Below are 15,020 nucleotides of genomic sequence, written 5' to 3'. Positions count from 1 at the left end.
ACCATCCTGCTGGATATGTCTTTAGGAATATATATATAAGGCCCTGAATTTATATATATTAGTCCCTAAGACTAGTTAAGATGACAGGATGATTATTGGTAATATAGATGAATGGATTTTTTCCTACCCCTCTGGCTCATGTTCAGCACTGTGCACCTAGAAAAGTAGTGCTCAATCTTTTTGCTCCACAGCCCAGTGTGTCTGCAGGCTGGATGTGGCTGGTGGACATGATCTGGTACATGGGGCAAACAGAGGAGGAAACCAATCCAACTGTTTGGAGCAGGGGGCAAGTGGTGCAGGGGACAAGAGCAGGCTCCCAGGCCCTGGCCCTGGCTCATCTTTGCATATGAGAAAGGGCTTGGCACAAGGGAGGAGGCATGGCTCAGCCCAGTCTAGCCACATGGATGGGGAGTGGGCATGGCCCAGCCCTGACCCTTCCCGGCAAGGATTGAGAATTTGGCAGCAAGGGGATGATGAGTGGCACTGCTAATTGCCACTGCTCCCCCGCCACCAAATTTCCCAAGCTGTGGGGAGCTCTGCAGGCCATGTGCCAGGGCTCTGTGGGATGGATTTGGCTTATGGGTCAGGGGTGGAGCACCCTAACCACAGAGTATAGTTATATAGGCCATGGTGTTTATAAAAATTTCTTTTGGTTATGTTGGGGCTGTGTAGCTGTCCATAGGAAGCAGTTAATACAGCTATACTGCAAGGAAATGCCCACTTCATCTTCTGTATTATGATCCCTTTCCATATCCTTTTCTTTTAGTTGTCTCCCATCCTGGACTTGGTAAAAAACTTCCCGTGTGCTGTTACTAAACGCCGCAACCTCTGGAGAGCCCTAATTGAATACATGGACCGATTTGACCCTTGTAAATGTGCTCCCTGTCCCAATAATGGCAAACCTGTGTTATCTGGAACAGAGTGTCTGTGTGTGTGTGAAGCTGGAACCTATGGGAATAACTGTGAGAAACGAGCACCAGATTACACATCAGGTATTTATGGGAATATTGTATCAATGCAAATCTGATCCTTTCTTAAACCCACACAACCATGAACAACTGGTGCCTCTGAGGACTGGGGTGGGACAGTGACGCCACACAGGCAGTAGCGGCGGCAGGGGTGGGCTCAGTGGGGACCACCCACAGGTGTCAGCAGTGATGTCGGGGGCAGAGGCAGGCCCAGCAGGGACCACCCACAGGCAGTGTCAGTGGCGTCAGCAGTGGGAGGGGGGAGGTAGCAAGTGATGACCCACAGGCAGTAGTGGTGGTGTTGGCAGTAGCCAAATTTGGGGGGGCACCAGCACTCTCGGAGGGCACATGCCCTCCCCCCACCCATGCACCCTCTACATGTTGCTTAGGCACATAACTGCTTTAATGTAAAAGCTGAAGAGCAGGTCTGACTGTGGTATCTTTATACTGTGAGAAGTGTCAATATTTTGATTTTTTTATATTGTTTTCATTCCACACAGTATGAAAAATTACAATTTCAGTATCCAACAGGTCAAGCTTCTTGAGTGTCATTTAAAAAATCAGACTAAAATTTTATTTTACACTTATGAAAATACTTAACTTCATAAGATCTGAATAATTTCATTGTGTTCATACTTTATCATAGAATCATAGAGAAGTAAGGCTGGAAGTGACATCCAGAGGTCATCTAAACTAGCCCCCCTATCTGAGGCAGCATCATCCCTGTCAAAACCACCCCATATAAATCCATCTTCTAACCTCTTAGCAAAATGTCAGTCCGCCCTGACATAAAACCAAAGGCACCAAAAACACTAACCTGCTACAGGTAAAGCAGGGGGACCATGGTGGTCAACATCCTGCTACTGCAAATGTTAATATATGCTTAAGAGATCCCAGGAAAAGGATCACACCCCTCAATACAGAGAAAGGCAAAAATCCCCACAGTCCATACCAGTCTGACCATGGGGTGAAATTCCTTCCTGACCCTAAATATAGTGAGTGATTGGTCTGACCCTGAGTTGAGCGCCAAGACCCTCTAGCCAGGAACCTCCAGATGTAAGTCCCACCAAGAACACTATCACCGTGTAGTCAAAATTCCTGTCTTTGGCTGCAGCCAACACCTAATACCTCTGAGGAAGGCTTTAAAATAATAATAGTAATAATAATAATAGTAATAATAATAATAATAAAAACAGACATGTAGTAGCAGAGGGGGGAAAAATCCCTCCAATCCCTATGTGGCAGCCAGCAAAGCCCAGAAGCATGTGAAATACCCATAGAAGAACACAGCTACTCCTAGATCATCCCTGACTGGGACTTTCCATCCTCTCTTGAACTCCAATGATGACACGTGGACAACTTCCCTAGGCAGCCTATTCTACTTCATTGTTCTAACAGTGAAGAAGTTTTTCCTGAGATCCTACTTTGCTGCATCTTCAAGCCATTATTCTACATCCTACACTCTGCAGCAGGAGAGAGAAGGTGCTTTTCCTCTTGTTGATGTATTTGAAAAATGCTATCATGTCCCCTCTTAGATGCTTTTGCTAAAAGATGAATGTGTCTAGTTCCTTCAACTTCTCCTTGTATGACATGCCTTCCAAGCCCTTTATCTTTTTTGTCACACATCTCTGGACCATCTATAACTTCTACATGTCCTTTTAAAAATGTGGAGCCCAAAACTGCATATAATATTCTAGATGAGTACTAAGTAGAGAGGCATTATCGCCTCCTATGTCTTTTATCTATACATCCCCAAAGTGCATTTGCCTTCTGTGTGGCTGAATCACACTGCAGACAGGTGTTGACTGTGTGATCTATGAAGATTCCCAGATCCTTCTCCATAGTTCTGCCATTCATCCAGAAGTCACATACTTTGTATTTTTATTTATGATTATTCTTCCCAAGGTATAGCACCTTGCATTTGTCAATTTTGAATTTCATTCTGTTAACTCCAACCTCACAGTCCAATCTGTCAAGATCCTTTTGAATCATGGTGCCATTCTGTAGTGTGTTTGCAACTCTACTTAGTTTCATATTATCTTCCAACTTGCTCAAGAATCTTTCTATGCCAGCATCCAAATCATTAATAAACATGTTAAACATTTCCTGGGCCCATAAACATGGGCCCAGGAATGACACCTGTGGGACTAACTTAAAAATCTCCTGCCATATGAACATTAATCCATTTATAATTGCCCTTTGCTTGCAGCTATTGAGCCAGTTAGTCTTTCCTCTTTATAGTAATTTTGTCCAGCCCACATTTCTTCAATTTGTTTATAAGAAGTTGTATGGGACTGTAGCAGGGCACTAAGGTGCCTGCCACCTGAAAAGCAGCAGAATGGGCTCAGGTGTTGGTTGCTAGGGGCAACCAGGAGGAGCTAAGGGCCCACACCTGGTCAGTCAGCTGACCGGAAGGGGCAGGGCCGACTACTATAAGACCCAGACTGGAGGCTGTGAGTGCTTTCTCTCGGCTGGCAGCCAGGAAGAAGGAGTACTGCCTGACTAAGGGAAAGAGATCGGCCCTGAATGTGGGAAAGAGAATAATGCCTGAATGTACCAGCTGCTAGTTACACGGCTGAGAGATGTGGTGTGGTTTGGAGAACTTTTAGTCAGGAGGTTTAGCTTTGTGTTATAGCCCAGGGGCTTGTGTTATTGTTTGTTGTTGTTGTTGTTGTTTTGACTGGAGGACCGGGTGAGGCTATTAGGGGTTGGAGGAGGCCTCATAGGGGCTACACGGTAGCGTGGGGACCCTGGTGCCAGAGAGGGCACAACATTCAGGGGTGCGCTGGCCCCAGCCCTGAGAAGGGGAATAGAGGATTGGGGGCCAGGTAAGGCCGAGGCCACCTGAGCCCCACAGGAGTTTTAAGACCCGAGGAGGGAATTTGGGGGCCAGGCAGGGCTACAGCCACCTGAGCCCCAGAGTGGGCCATTGCAAGAAGCCCTGGGTGGGAGCAGAGATTGACGAGTGCCAGAGAACACGGTTGCGAGGCAAGCCAGAAGCACCCATGGGGTGCGGAGAGTGAAATCAACCAAACAATGTCCAGTACATCTGCGAGGCTTGGGGCGTGGTACAGGGGTGGTTGGAGCCACGCATAGTCCATAAGGCTGGGGTGCACCAAGTCACCCAAGATAGAACAAAGACTGAGATACATCAGAGCACTGTGTCAGAGAGGACTAAGGGCAGCCTCCCTTATATATTGTAGACATCAAAGATGTGGCGGGTGAGATGTGAGGGTGCTTTTAATACCACATTGGCATGGGAGGGGGTGCTAGGGGAGTTCACAGCCACCCTTAGGACCCTGTGCTGCTACAGGGACCTTATCAAAAGCCTTGCTGAAGTCTGAATACACTATACCCATAGCATTCCTTTCATTCATCCAAATGGTTACTTTGTCAAAGACAGAGATTAAGTTTGTTTGATGCAATTTGTTCTTAGTAAATCCATGCTGAGTGCTTGTGATCAACCTTTCCTTCTCCAGATGCTTGCAAATAACCTTCCTTAGTATATGCTCCAGTAACTTCCTGGGTATTGAGGTGAGGCTAACCAGTTTGTAGTTTCCCAGTCCTCCTTTTAGGCTTTTTTAAAGAGGTGTATTACATTAGTCCTTCTTCAGTCCTCTGGTACCTTGCCCATCTCCCATGACTTCATAAAGATCATTGCCCAGGGCTTTGAGAGATGCCCTACCAGTTCCTTAAGTATCCTGAAATTCAGTTCATCTGGTTCTGCTGATCTGAATTCATTCAAACCCATCAAAAGCTCTCTGACTGTCTTTTTTGTTATTTCATCCCTCATCTTGTCCTCTTCTTTATCCAAATCTTTATTAGGCATATCTTTGCAGCTTATTTTTTTGTGAAAACTGAGGCAAAGTAGGTGTTGAGTAGCTCTGCCTTCTTTGTATCTTCTGTTAGGAGTTTCTGCTAGGCTTTTTTAACAGTGGACCCACAGCTTTCTTAGTCTTTCTTTTCAGACCAACACACTTTTAGAACCTCTGTTTGTTGTCTTTCACTTCCCTTGTTAGGCACAGTTCATTCTTTATCTTTGCCTTCCTGATTTTTGTCCCTGCAGGTTCTTGCTATTTTCTGGTACACTTTCTTGGTGACCTGGCTATTTTTCCAATGTCTGAAAGTTTTTTTTCCTTCTGCATTTGAGGTATCCTAGAAGCCCCTTGTGCAGCCACATCGGTCTATTGCCATTCTTTCTGAGCTTCCATCATGTCAAAATTGTTGGGCTTCTGATACTGTGCCCTTTAGAAGTTCCCAGCCCTCCTGGGTACCTTTATTCTTTCCATGACAATGTTAACTCCTTGAGTCAGTTGAAATTCAGCTTTTTGAAATCTAGAACCCTTATTTTGTTGACCTCATGCTTTCCCCAACTTAGGATCTGGAAGTCTATCATAATGTGATAACTTCTTCCTAAGTTCCTCATCACCTCTTACATCCTTCACCAATTGTACTGTCTTGGTTAGAACAAGATCTAAGATAGATGATCTCCTATTTGTGTCCTCAGCCTCTAGGAAGAAAGATAAAGTTTATGCCACACAGGTTAAAAACCAGCTCAGCATTTTATGTTTTCCTGTATTGTTCTTCCAGCAGATGTCTGGAAAGTTGAAGTCTCCCATCAGTACCATCTCATAGCTTTTGGATAATTTTGCCACCTCCTTCAAAAGTGCCTCATCCACCTCCTCTCCCTGATTTTGTGGCCTACAGTAAATTCACATGATTTTATCAGTGCTGCATCTTTCACCTTTGATTTCCACCCAGATGCATTCTGATCTACTACCTTCTTCTTTCTGAACCAGGGGAAAAAATGGGTTTTTTAACATGCAAGGCAACACCACCTCCATTCCTCTCAACCCTGTTCTTCTGAAACAAAATGTAACCTTCAATGTTGATATTCCAGTCATAAGAGCCATCCCACCATGTTTCTGTGATACCAGTTAGATCTTAATTTTATTCACAGGCTGCAACTTCTAGCTCATCTTTATTTCCCATTTTTCTTGTATTTGCATACATGGATCATATGTATTTTGTATTATAACCTATTCATTTCCCTTTTATACCACATATTGCTGTTCTGTGGCTCTCTAGCTCCTTCCCAGACTTGAGCTGCTTCCTCCAGTCCTTTCCCCACTGGATTGTTTGCTCTGTTGCTAGTGAGTTTTTTGTTCACCATCCTCCATGGAATCTAGTTTAAAGACCTCCTTACTAGTTTGGCCAGATGACACCCAAAGATGCTCTTTCCAGTTCTAGTCAGGTGGGTCCCCATCTCTTCATAGCAGTCCTCCTTCCCAGAACATCCCATTGCTGAAGAATCCAAAGCCTTCAGGCTGACACCCCTGTCTCAGCCGCACACTTACTTCCAGGATATGATGGTCCCTGCCTGATCTCTTGCTATCCATGAATAGGATCAGTGAGAGTGCCATGTGTGCTCCAAGCCCCTTAATCCTCCCTCTTAGTTACCTCTGGCCTCCTCAGGAGTATCATTGGTGCCTACATAGACAAACAGGAAAGGATAGTGGTCTGAAGGATGGTGAGCTTTGGTAGTCTCTCTACAGCATCCTGAATTCAGGCTGCAAGCAGACAGCACGCCCCCTAGGGACTCCAAATCTGTATGACAAACTGGTGCTTCTGTCCCTCACAGAAAGGATTCACCAACCACCACTACTCCTTCTCTTCCTTCTTCGTGCAGTAGTCCTAGAGCCCCCATCTGGGGACCCTGCATTCAGCTGTGTTATTTTGTTGTTATATCATGTAACGATTAGGCTATTGCATAATTTCTTGCAGCACGATAGGAATTTCCTGTTGTGTTTATATTATAAAAAAAAATTAAAACTATTTAAAATCTTTATTATACACATTACAATAGGAAAATCCATTTATAAGACCAGTTACTGACTACATTAATTGATTTGATTCCTATTTTGAAATTGTTTATGAAGAAAGATTGGCAGCCAACCAGCAGCCAGCTAGCTGGGGAGCCTGGGCAGCCAGGCAGTAAACCCAAGGGGCCTTGGGGGCTGGGTAGTTGGCCCAGGAGCATCTGCAGGCCAGAAGCTAGCCAGCTGGGGAAGGCTATCAAGTAGAGGGACTGCTTGCCTACCTACTGGCATGCTGATGAATAATCTGGTAGTAAACCAAGCAAACAGCCTTGATCACTATTGGCTGATAGAAAATGGTCAAATATTTCATGATAGAACCAGCTTTAGTTAAAAATTCTTCTAGAATTGCACTGAATTCATCAGATCCATATTTTGAAAATGTATTTAGGGAGTGAAATTCTATATAGTGAATGTATATTTAACTCTATGTATACACATGTACATTATGTATTTAATGTATACTAAGTATTAATCCAGGAATTTTAACCTTTGGTTTGTATGAATAGCATATTTACAAGGAAATGCTTTTTCACACCATGTTTCTTTAGTATCTATTGTAATAATTATAAAATGTGGGGACAGAATCAGTTTACTTATGTAGGGTTCATGCCAAAGGAAGAGGTCCAATTTGATTGGGTTTAGACATCCTGTTTCCCTTTTAGGCTATGGGATTCTTATTCACCTCTGAAGTGTGAACTAGAAATACAAGAGCCACCTAGAACTAGACAATAAATACTAATGTCATAGGTATGTCCAAATTGCAGCTCCTCCAGAATATCCACCCATTGTCGAAGAATCCAAAGCCTTCAGGTTGAGAGCCTCATAGTTGCCTTTGATCTTTCTGGAAGTATCATTGATGCCAACATAGGCAATCAGGAAAGGGTAGTGGTCTGAGGGATAGATGACCTTTGGCAGTCTCTCTATGACAGTTTAGGCATCTGACTCCAGTTGCACATTAGGGTGCTGACAAAAGTGAAAATTTTCCCTTGATTTGGCCACAGAAAGTGGCCTGTTACCATGACCAAACACAAGTGCATGGCTGGAAACCACTTCAAAAATGGCCAGTCAGGTGAAAATCTGAACCATATTGCATGAAAGTCCATATGAAGATGTTTCAAAACATAGGATCTTCTGTAACTTCTGTCTGAGCTGCCTGCCAGCCTGTCACTGTTTTTAGAATGGGAGTAGGAAAGGGAATGAAGGGAGTTCAGTCTGGGGGGTTTTCAGCCCTCACTGGAGGGTGGAGCAGATGTATTGGGCCCCCCCACTCTGAGGTCAGGGGGCTCCAATACATGCACCCCAGCCTCCACTGCTAGCTTTGGATTCCCTAGAATGAGTTCCCTTTCACATCTTGAAAACAGCATAGGCTGGGAGAGAGCAGGGGTATTGCCAGGGAAACTGGCTACAGGGTCCCAGTCAGCAGCTAGATTCCCCTCTCCCCTGGAACCAACAGTGAATTTCTGTTTGGTCTGGGGGATCTTGTAACTCAGAACACTTCCTACAAAGCATTTTCAGTTATAGCAGGAAGCTGCACTTTTGTCTGCACCCTTAGATGCCATTATTTAGTTGGGATCCAGAACACGTGCTCTTGCTACTGAAGGTAGGTGCCTTCCCAATACTGAGGCCTACCTTTGCACAGTAGTTTAATGATTAAATCAGTCACCCAAGATCTAGACCTGATGCTCTCCCACTTCTTAGATGAGTACTTAAACCAGGAAGCAACTGTGCAAAAAGTGAATAGCCCCACAACTGATGTGCTTGAGCAGAACTCAGTGATGTTGATGGGGGTTAAGTCTAAATCTAGGTGTCTAGGGAAACTCATAGTTAGGCAGCTACATAATTTGTGGGGTCTGCCCCCTCAATTCCGTAGTGTCAGTGTGGCCACAGTCGACATTTTTTGGCATGACAGCCTCCCCTCCCCCACCATACCTCTGGCCAAGGTGCCCCAGAAGTCCCACCCCTTGCTGGAGATTGACAGATGGCCATCTGTCAATCTCCAGCAAGGGGTGGGACTTCTGGGGGCCCTCAGCCAATCAGAGGCACGAGGTACTCTGTCACACTTCACCACGAAAATCATCCCATCCCTCCCTCCCTTTTCCCCCTGTGCTTCAGGACACCAGGCTTCCCATCTCTGTTTTCAGCTCCTCTTTTTTCCCTCCTGCTTGCTGGCCACTTTCCAGCTTTTCTGCAGTCCCTGCACTTTTTCATGGGGATCAGACTTTTTCACAGTTGACCCACCAAATTCACGGTTTCTGCAAAAATCACAAAATTGCGAATTTAGTAGGTAGCTGCTTATAGTAACATCTGAGTTTAAGTATCTATTCAATTTTGTGTCTGCTGGAGCAGGGATAATCTGGATTACACTTTGGAGTTTAGATGCCTAGTTCCTTTTTTAAGTACTTATTTGCTCAAAAGAGTTCTGATCTAGAATGTCTAGAAAATAGACACTTGGGCTGCCTGCAAAGGTGGGGAAAAAAAATCAAACAGTATTTTAGTTTAAACTGGTGTGCCCGGAAGAGACAGAACCTTAGTTGCACCCGGCTTTCTTAACATCTGTATAAACTGGGTGCTTTAGTGGGGCTATTTTGGTGCTTTTATTTAATAGCTGATTCAATCATCTATTAGATAAAAGCATCAAAAACCCTGCTGATGTATCCAATCTATACAGATGCTGCAGAGCTGGATTGAACTAATGTGCTACTGCTTCCAGTAAAGCACAGTTTTGTGTTTTCTTTTTCCATGTCTGTCAGCGCCCTTGGTTTTGAATGTGACCTGAAGCCAAATTGTAAGGGAAAGAATAGTCAGACTTCCCTGAGGTTCAAAGCAGTTCAGATTTGGTTTTGGCTCATCTCATCTTTAACTTTAATATTTTATAAACAATATGTTCCCCTGCCTGGTAAACCTCATAAATCCTCTGAAATAGTGACAATTAAGTGCTATCCAAACTACCTAGTTGGGCCAATACAAAAATATCACCCTAAAAAATTCTTGCCTCTCAATTAATTAAGCTGTTACATACAAAGTAAGGAAATACTGCAGATTCATTCATTTGCTAGAGTTTACATTCATCTGTTCCAGTTGCAGTAGATGGACACTGGAGTTGCTGGTCAGCATGGAGCCCATGTGATGGGTCTTTCAAGAGAAGAAGGACCCGTGTCTGTAACAACCCATCACCAATGAATGGAGGAAAGCCTTGTGAGGGTGAACATGAGCAAGAGGAGGACTGTTATGTTTCATTGTTTGTGGACAAGTAAGAAGATGATAGGTGGAAAATTCTACTTACTAGTGGGGTGCGGGTTAGAAAGCTTTCAAAACTTGACTAGGGATAAATTTCTTGTCTGGGTTTCTTTGGATGAGTCTGAAAAAAGGAAAATATCTGTAAATCTTTGCAATTTATTACAACTTTTGTTTTTGTTTGCATTTTCTTACCAGGGAATTCCAAAAGAAGTATCATATACTTACTTTAAAATATTTTGTATGGGTCTCTGACTGAGAATCTTCATTATTTTTTCTTCATCTTTATACAACTTCTTTTCCCACTTCTGAACCACATGAGTCTGAATATCAGTGCTTCCTTTCTATGTGCTTTAGGTTTGAATTTGAAATCTCAAAGATAACTCAGTTTTTGTCAGTGAATTTTTATTTGGTACTGCTTTGCAACACTGTGAAACAGAATGTTTAGAAGGTTTTAATGTAAAATGTTAACTCCAAGCCAAAACCACCCTCACTTTCTTATTTGAGGGTTGTGTGAAAATGATGAACATAGCCATAATTCATTACAGGGATAGCTCCTCTTGTGGCAAAAACAGTGGATAATATACAACTAGTCATTTTATTTCTGTTGTGATTCATATATAGCATATTCTTTTTGAGAGTCTTGGACATGAGCACTTTAGTTCTACATGGTGCTCTCCCTCCCTGACTAAGCACCACAACCTGTACAGCCCTACATCCATAACATACAGCGCACATTTAACCACTGCTGGTATTAACAGGCAAAAGTTAATCTATACAATACCTAACCTAACCAAACTGTGATGAACCCTAAATTCTGGCCGAACCACTTAAACTTACAGTCATTGCTAAAAAAAAGGCAGCCCAATGTACCATCTTTTTTGCCCCAACTCTTCTAATCTATTATGCCAAATTCTCTGGTGGTCTGAAGAACTTATGCCAATATAAAATCTTCTTTCCTATAATGCTCACTGTTGATCAGGCTCCTTTTGGTACATAGGTTAATGAAGAAGTTGACGGAAAAGGACCACAGTACTGCTCTAATTTTTTTGGTTTGGCTAATGCTGTGAGAGTTTACCCTCTTGTTTTTGAAACCAGTGCCTCATATGCATCCTATACTGCAAATTATTGTTTTTCAGAGGGGCTCCGTGTATAAATGATGATGAAGCAAGGAAGGAAGTGGATGTTTTCATTGGTGAACCTGAATCTGGATGTTCTAAGCCAGTCCCACCAGAAAATGGATTTATCAGGGTGAGAGGGCTGTACCATGTAAAATATGTGAATGATAGGGCATGTGGGAGCTCTGGGAACTTCCAAGATTACCAGTCTACAGAATTTCTGGTTTTGGATTTGCAAACCTAGTTCATCCACAGATTATACTCTGATTTCATCCATGTCATGACACCTCGCACCAACTAGAAAACACCATTCTGTCTTAATTAATGAAACTGTTTTCTAGATAGTCAGAAGCTAGAATTATTGCATGTCTGCAAGGGGCAAGCAGGGGAGTGTATGCTTAGGAGCAACCAACATGGGTTCGTTAGAGGCAGGTCCTGTCAGACCAACCCGGTGGCTTTCTATGGCCAGACCACAAAATCCTTGGATGCAGGTGTCGTGGTGGATGTAGTCTTTCTGGACCTTAGGAAGGCCTTTGACACTGTCTCTCACCCCATTCTCATTAAAAAATTTGTATCAGTGCCTACACAGTCAGATGGGTCACAAACTGTCTGGAGGGCAGCACCCAGAGAGTGGTGGTGGATGGGTCACTTTCAACCTGGAGGGATGTGGGCAGTGGGGTTCCCCGAGGCTCAGTCCTCGGGCCTGCGCTGTTCAATATCTTCATCAGTGACTTGGACGAGGGGATGAAAAGTACCTTGTTCAAATTCACAGATGACACCTAAGATGTGGGGAGAAGTGGGCATGCTAGAAGGGAGGAACAGGCTGCAATTGGCTCTGGACAGGTTACAGGGGTGGGCGGATGAGAACTGGATAGGATTCAATACTGAGAAGTGCAGGGCACTGCATCTAGGGAGGAAGAATCAGCAGCATACCGACAGGCCGGGGAACTCCCTTCCCATCACCACAGAGGCAGAAAAGGATCTTGGAGTCATTATAGACTCCAAGATGAACATGGGCCACCAATGTAGGGATGCAGTCAGGAAGGCCAACTGCACTTTGTCATGCATCCACAGATGCATCAGGTCCAAGGAGGTGAGCCTCCCCCTCTATGCAACACTAGTCAGGCCCAGCTGGAGTACTACGTCCAGTTCTGGGCGCCTCACTTCAAGAGGGATGTGGACAGTATGGAGAGAGTCCAGAGGAGGGCCAGTCGCATGATCAGGGGTCAGCAGGGCAGGCCCTACAAGGAGAGGCTATGAGACCTGAACCTGTTCAGACTCCACAAGAGAAGGCTGAGAGGGGATCTGGTGGCCATCTATAAACTTGCCAAGGGAGACCAGCAGGCAATTGGAGAGTCCCTGTTCCCCTGAGCACTACTGGGAATAAGTAGGAATAACAGTCACAAGCTGGCAGAGGGTAGATTCAGACTAGACATCAGGAGGCGCTGCTTCACTGTCAGGGCAGCTAGGATCTGGAACCAATTTCCAAGGGAAGTGGTGCTTTCTCCTACCCTGGGGGTCTTCAAAAGGAGGCTAGATAGACACCTTGCCAGGGTCGTTTGACCCCAGCTTCCTTTCTTGCCCAGGGCAGGGGGTTGGACTTGATGATCTACTCAAGTCCCTTCCGACCCTACCAACTATGAAACTATTTATTAGTGGTTGATAGCAGAAAGCTCCAAAATCTAAGTTGGCAACTCATGTTTTACATAGAGGTTTTTTCTTAGCTGAAAGGTGTCTTTCTTACTCCTTTTTTTCTCATATTCTTTTGTATATTTTCTTTTCCCCTGCCTTCCCCCCTTCCCCCCTATTTTCTTCAATGGCTATACTTCTGCCTGCTTCTAAATATTTCATAACTTCAATTTAAAAAAATGCATTGTGTTGGCTACACTAAGAAATAAGATAAGGGCAGCACACAATCATTTGTGTACTGGAGTGACTGGTGATATCTTAATATTTCTTCCAGTATCAAATTGTAACAGAAAAAGACTGAAAAAATAAATCTGCTGCAAAGGGGCTTACAGAGTGAATGATTTTAAAAGGATAAGACAGCACTCATTTTAAGATTCTGATGAATGTTCATTGTGTGTATATGAGTCCTGTGTCAGTAAAAAAAAAAAAATGAAGATGCAGTTGTATAAAACTTTTAATTTTGGGGAAATCAATATTTTTTATGTTGACCTGACAGTCTTTTACCAGCCCTTTCCTAGCATGCCAACAGAAAGCTAGATGTACTGCATACTATTGTATATAGACATACTATGAGACTTCCTCTTCCAGACAGCCATTCCCCATCATAGAGCTCTAACAGAGTAATAGTTTCATAGTTGTTAGGGGCTCAAAGGGACCTTACAGATCATCGGGTCCAGCCCCCCTGCACTTGGGCAGGAAAGACTGTTGGGATCAGATGACCCCAGCAAAATCCGCCAACTTCTAAAGGCAAGATAATGTGTATAGGTTCTGTTTCAGGCAGCATTTAATGGCCACTAATTTTGGGACCACCACATGATGGGGTAAACAAAATTAGAATATTAATAAATGGATAGACAAATTGTTATGACAACTGCAGTATGATGAAACTTTTAAAATGCTATTTTGACTATCTTTCTCTTGTGTCAGTGTCCATTCCACTTACCCAGAATATGGTTTAATTGTAGAATGAAAAAAATTATTATGCTGTGGGAGAAGAAGCTGAGATTGCCTGCATGACTGGATATGATCTCATTGGGTATCAGTTCCTTAGGTGTCTACCAGATCAAACCTGGATCCAGCAGCCCATTGAGTGCCAACGTAAGAAATTGGAGAACAGTTAGGCTTGGCAACAGGAACAAATATAGGAAATACAAATAGTTCAGGTTTTCCTAACAGAATCTGTTAGAAAGGCTTAAAAAGAAATTAATCCTTGTTTTATAAATGTTGGAAATGACAAAGTCCTCTTGGGTTGTCAGATTTGTTCTTTTACAGTCTATCAGTTGTTCCAACTTTGGCCGCTGACAGACACTAAATTAAAAGCTCAATAAGATCTGATACGTGATCCCAGCAGTTGTTTCTGCTGCCATGCCATACATGCTTGGCAAGAGGTACAATTGTGGGATCGGGATCAGATCCCAATTGCACCCTATTGTCAGTGCAAGGGGAGCCCAGGATCATAATCCTGGGCTCCCCGTGTACCGGGACATGACAAGCTTAGCTCCCCTGCTCTCCTGTGGCTGAGAGCCATAGTCGGCTGATCTGGGCTTCCAGTCATGGGAGTACAGGGGAGCCAGAGGCTCTGTGGGAACTTTTTTGCACATGCTCTGGGAGTGGGGGGAGCCGCTCTAATTAAAACACTACTGTATTTCCTGTATCAGCGTCCTGGTACTTAAAAATGGCAGCAGAGGTGCTTGAACTAAAGTTTGTTCAATGAGCTTTCGTTCAAGTGCCCCCACCGCCATATTTAAGTATGGAGACACTGATACACAAGACATAGGAGACTGCTGGAGTGCAGCAATTGCCACCTTCCACCAGACTTGATTAATCAAGTCTGCTCTCATGCACTGGAATTCCAGCATGTTGGAGCAGTCTTCACACTCATGTATAGGCACCCTATGTGCTCCCATGGCTGGAAGCTCCTGTCATCTAACTGGGGCTTCCAGCTGAAGGAACGTACAGGAGGTAAGGCAGGGGTAGTCAAAATACAGCCTGTGGGCCAAATCTGGCCTGCCAACTGATTGGTTTCAGCCCACAGGCAGGCTCCTGCCAGTTGATTGCATCTGGTCCATGGCTGTCCCTGTGGCACTCCACTTGGGGCTAAGCCTTGACTGCTCCTGCCCAGGGCAGCCTGA

General features: G+C 44.1%; 1 protein-coding gene across 3 annotated transcripts in view; it reads left to right on the top strand.

Annotated features, from left to right (window-relative positions):
• The window catches only part of LOC149868111 (complement component C6-like), a 59,433-nt gene that overhangs the window by 21,329 nt on the left and 23,084 nt on the right, over positions 1–15,020 (top strand). For all 3 annotated transcript variants that reach the window (XM_090037999.1, XM_090038000.1, XM_090038001.1), the window contains 4 exons: positions 767–992; positions 9,926–10,097; positions 11,221–11,332; positions 13,854–13,986. In XM_090037999.1, coding sequence (XP_089894125.1) covers positions 767–992; positions 9,926–10,097; positions 11,221–11,332; positions 13,854–13,986 — 643 coding nt within the window. The remainder of the gene's footprint in view (positions 1–766; positions 993–9,925; positions 10,098–11,220; positions 11,333–13,853; positions 13,987–15,020) is intronic.

This window comes from Crocodylus siamensis, chromosome 3 (genome assembly GCF_052110815.1).
Source record: "Crocodylus siamensis isolate JL-2025a chromosome 3, ASM5211081v1, whole genome shotgun sequence".
In the NCBI taxonomy this organism is placed as follows: domain Eukaryota; kingdom Metazoa; phylum Chordata; order Crocodylia; family Crocodylidae; genus Crocodylus; species Crocodylus siamensis.
The sequence above is the reverse complement of the archived record's forward strand: the minus strand, read 5'-3'. Positions and strand labels throughout refer to the sequence as shown.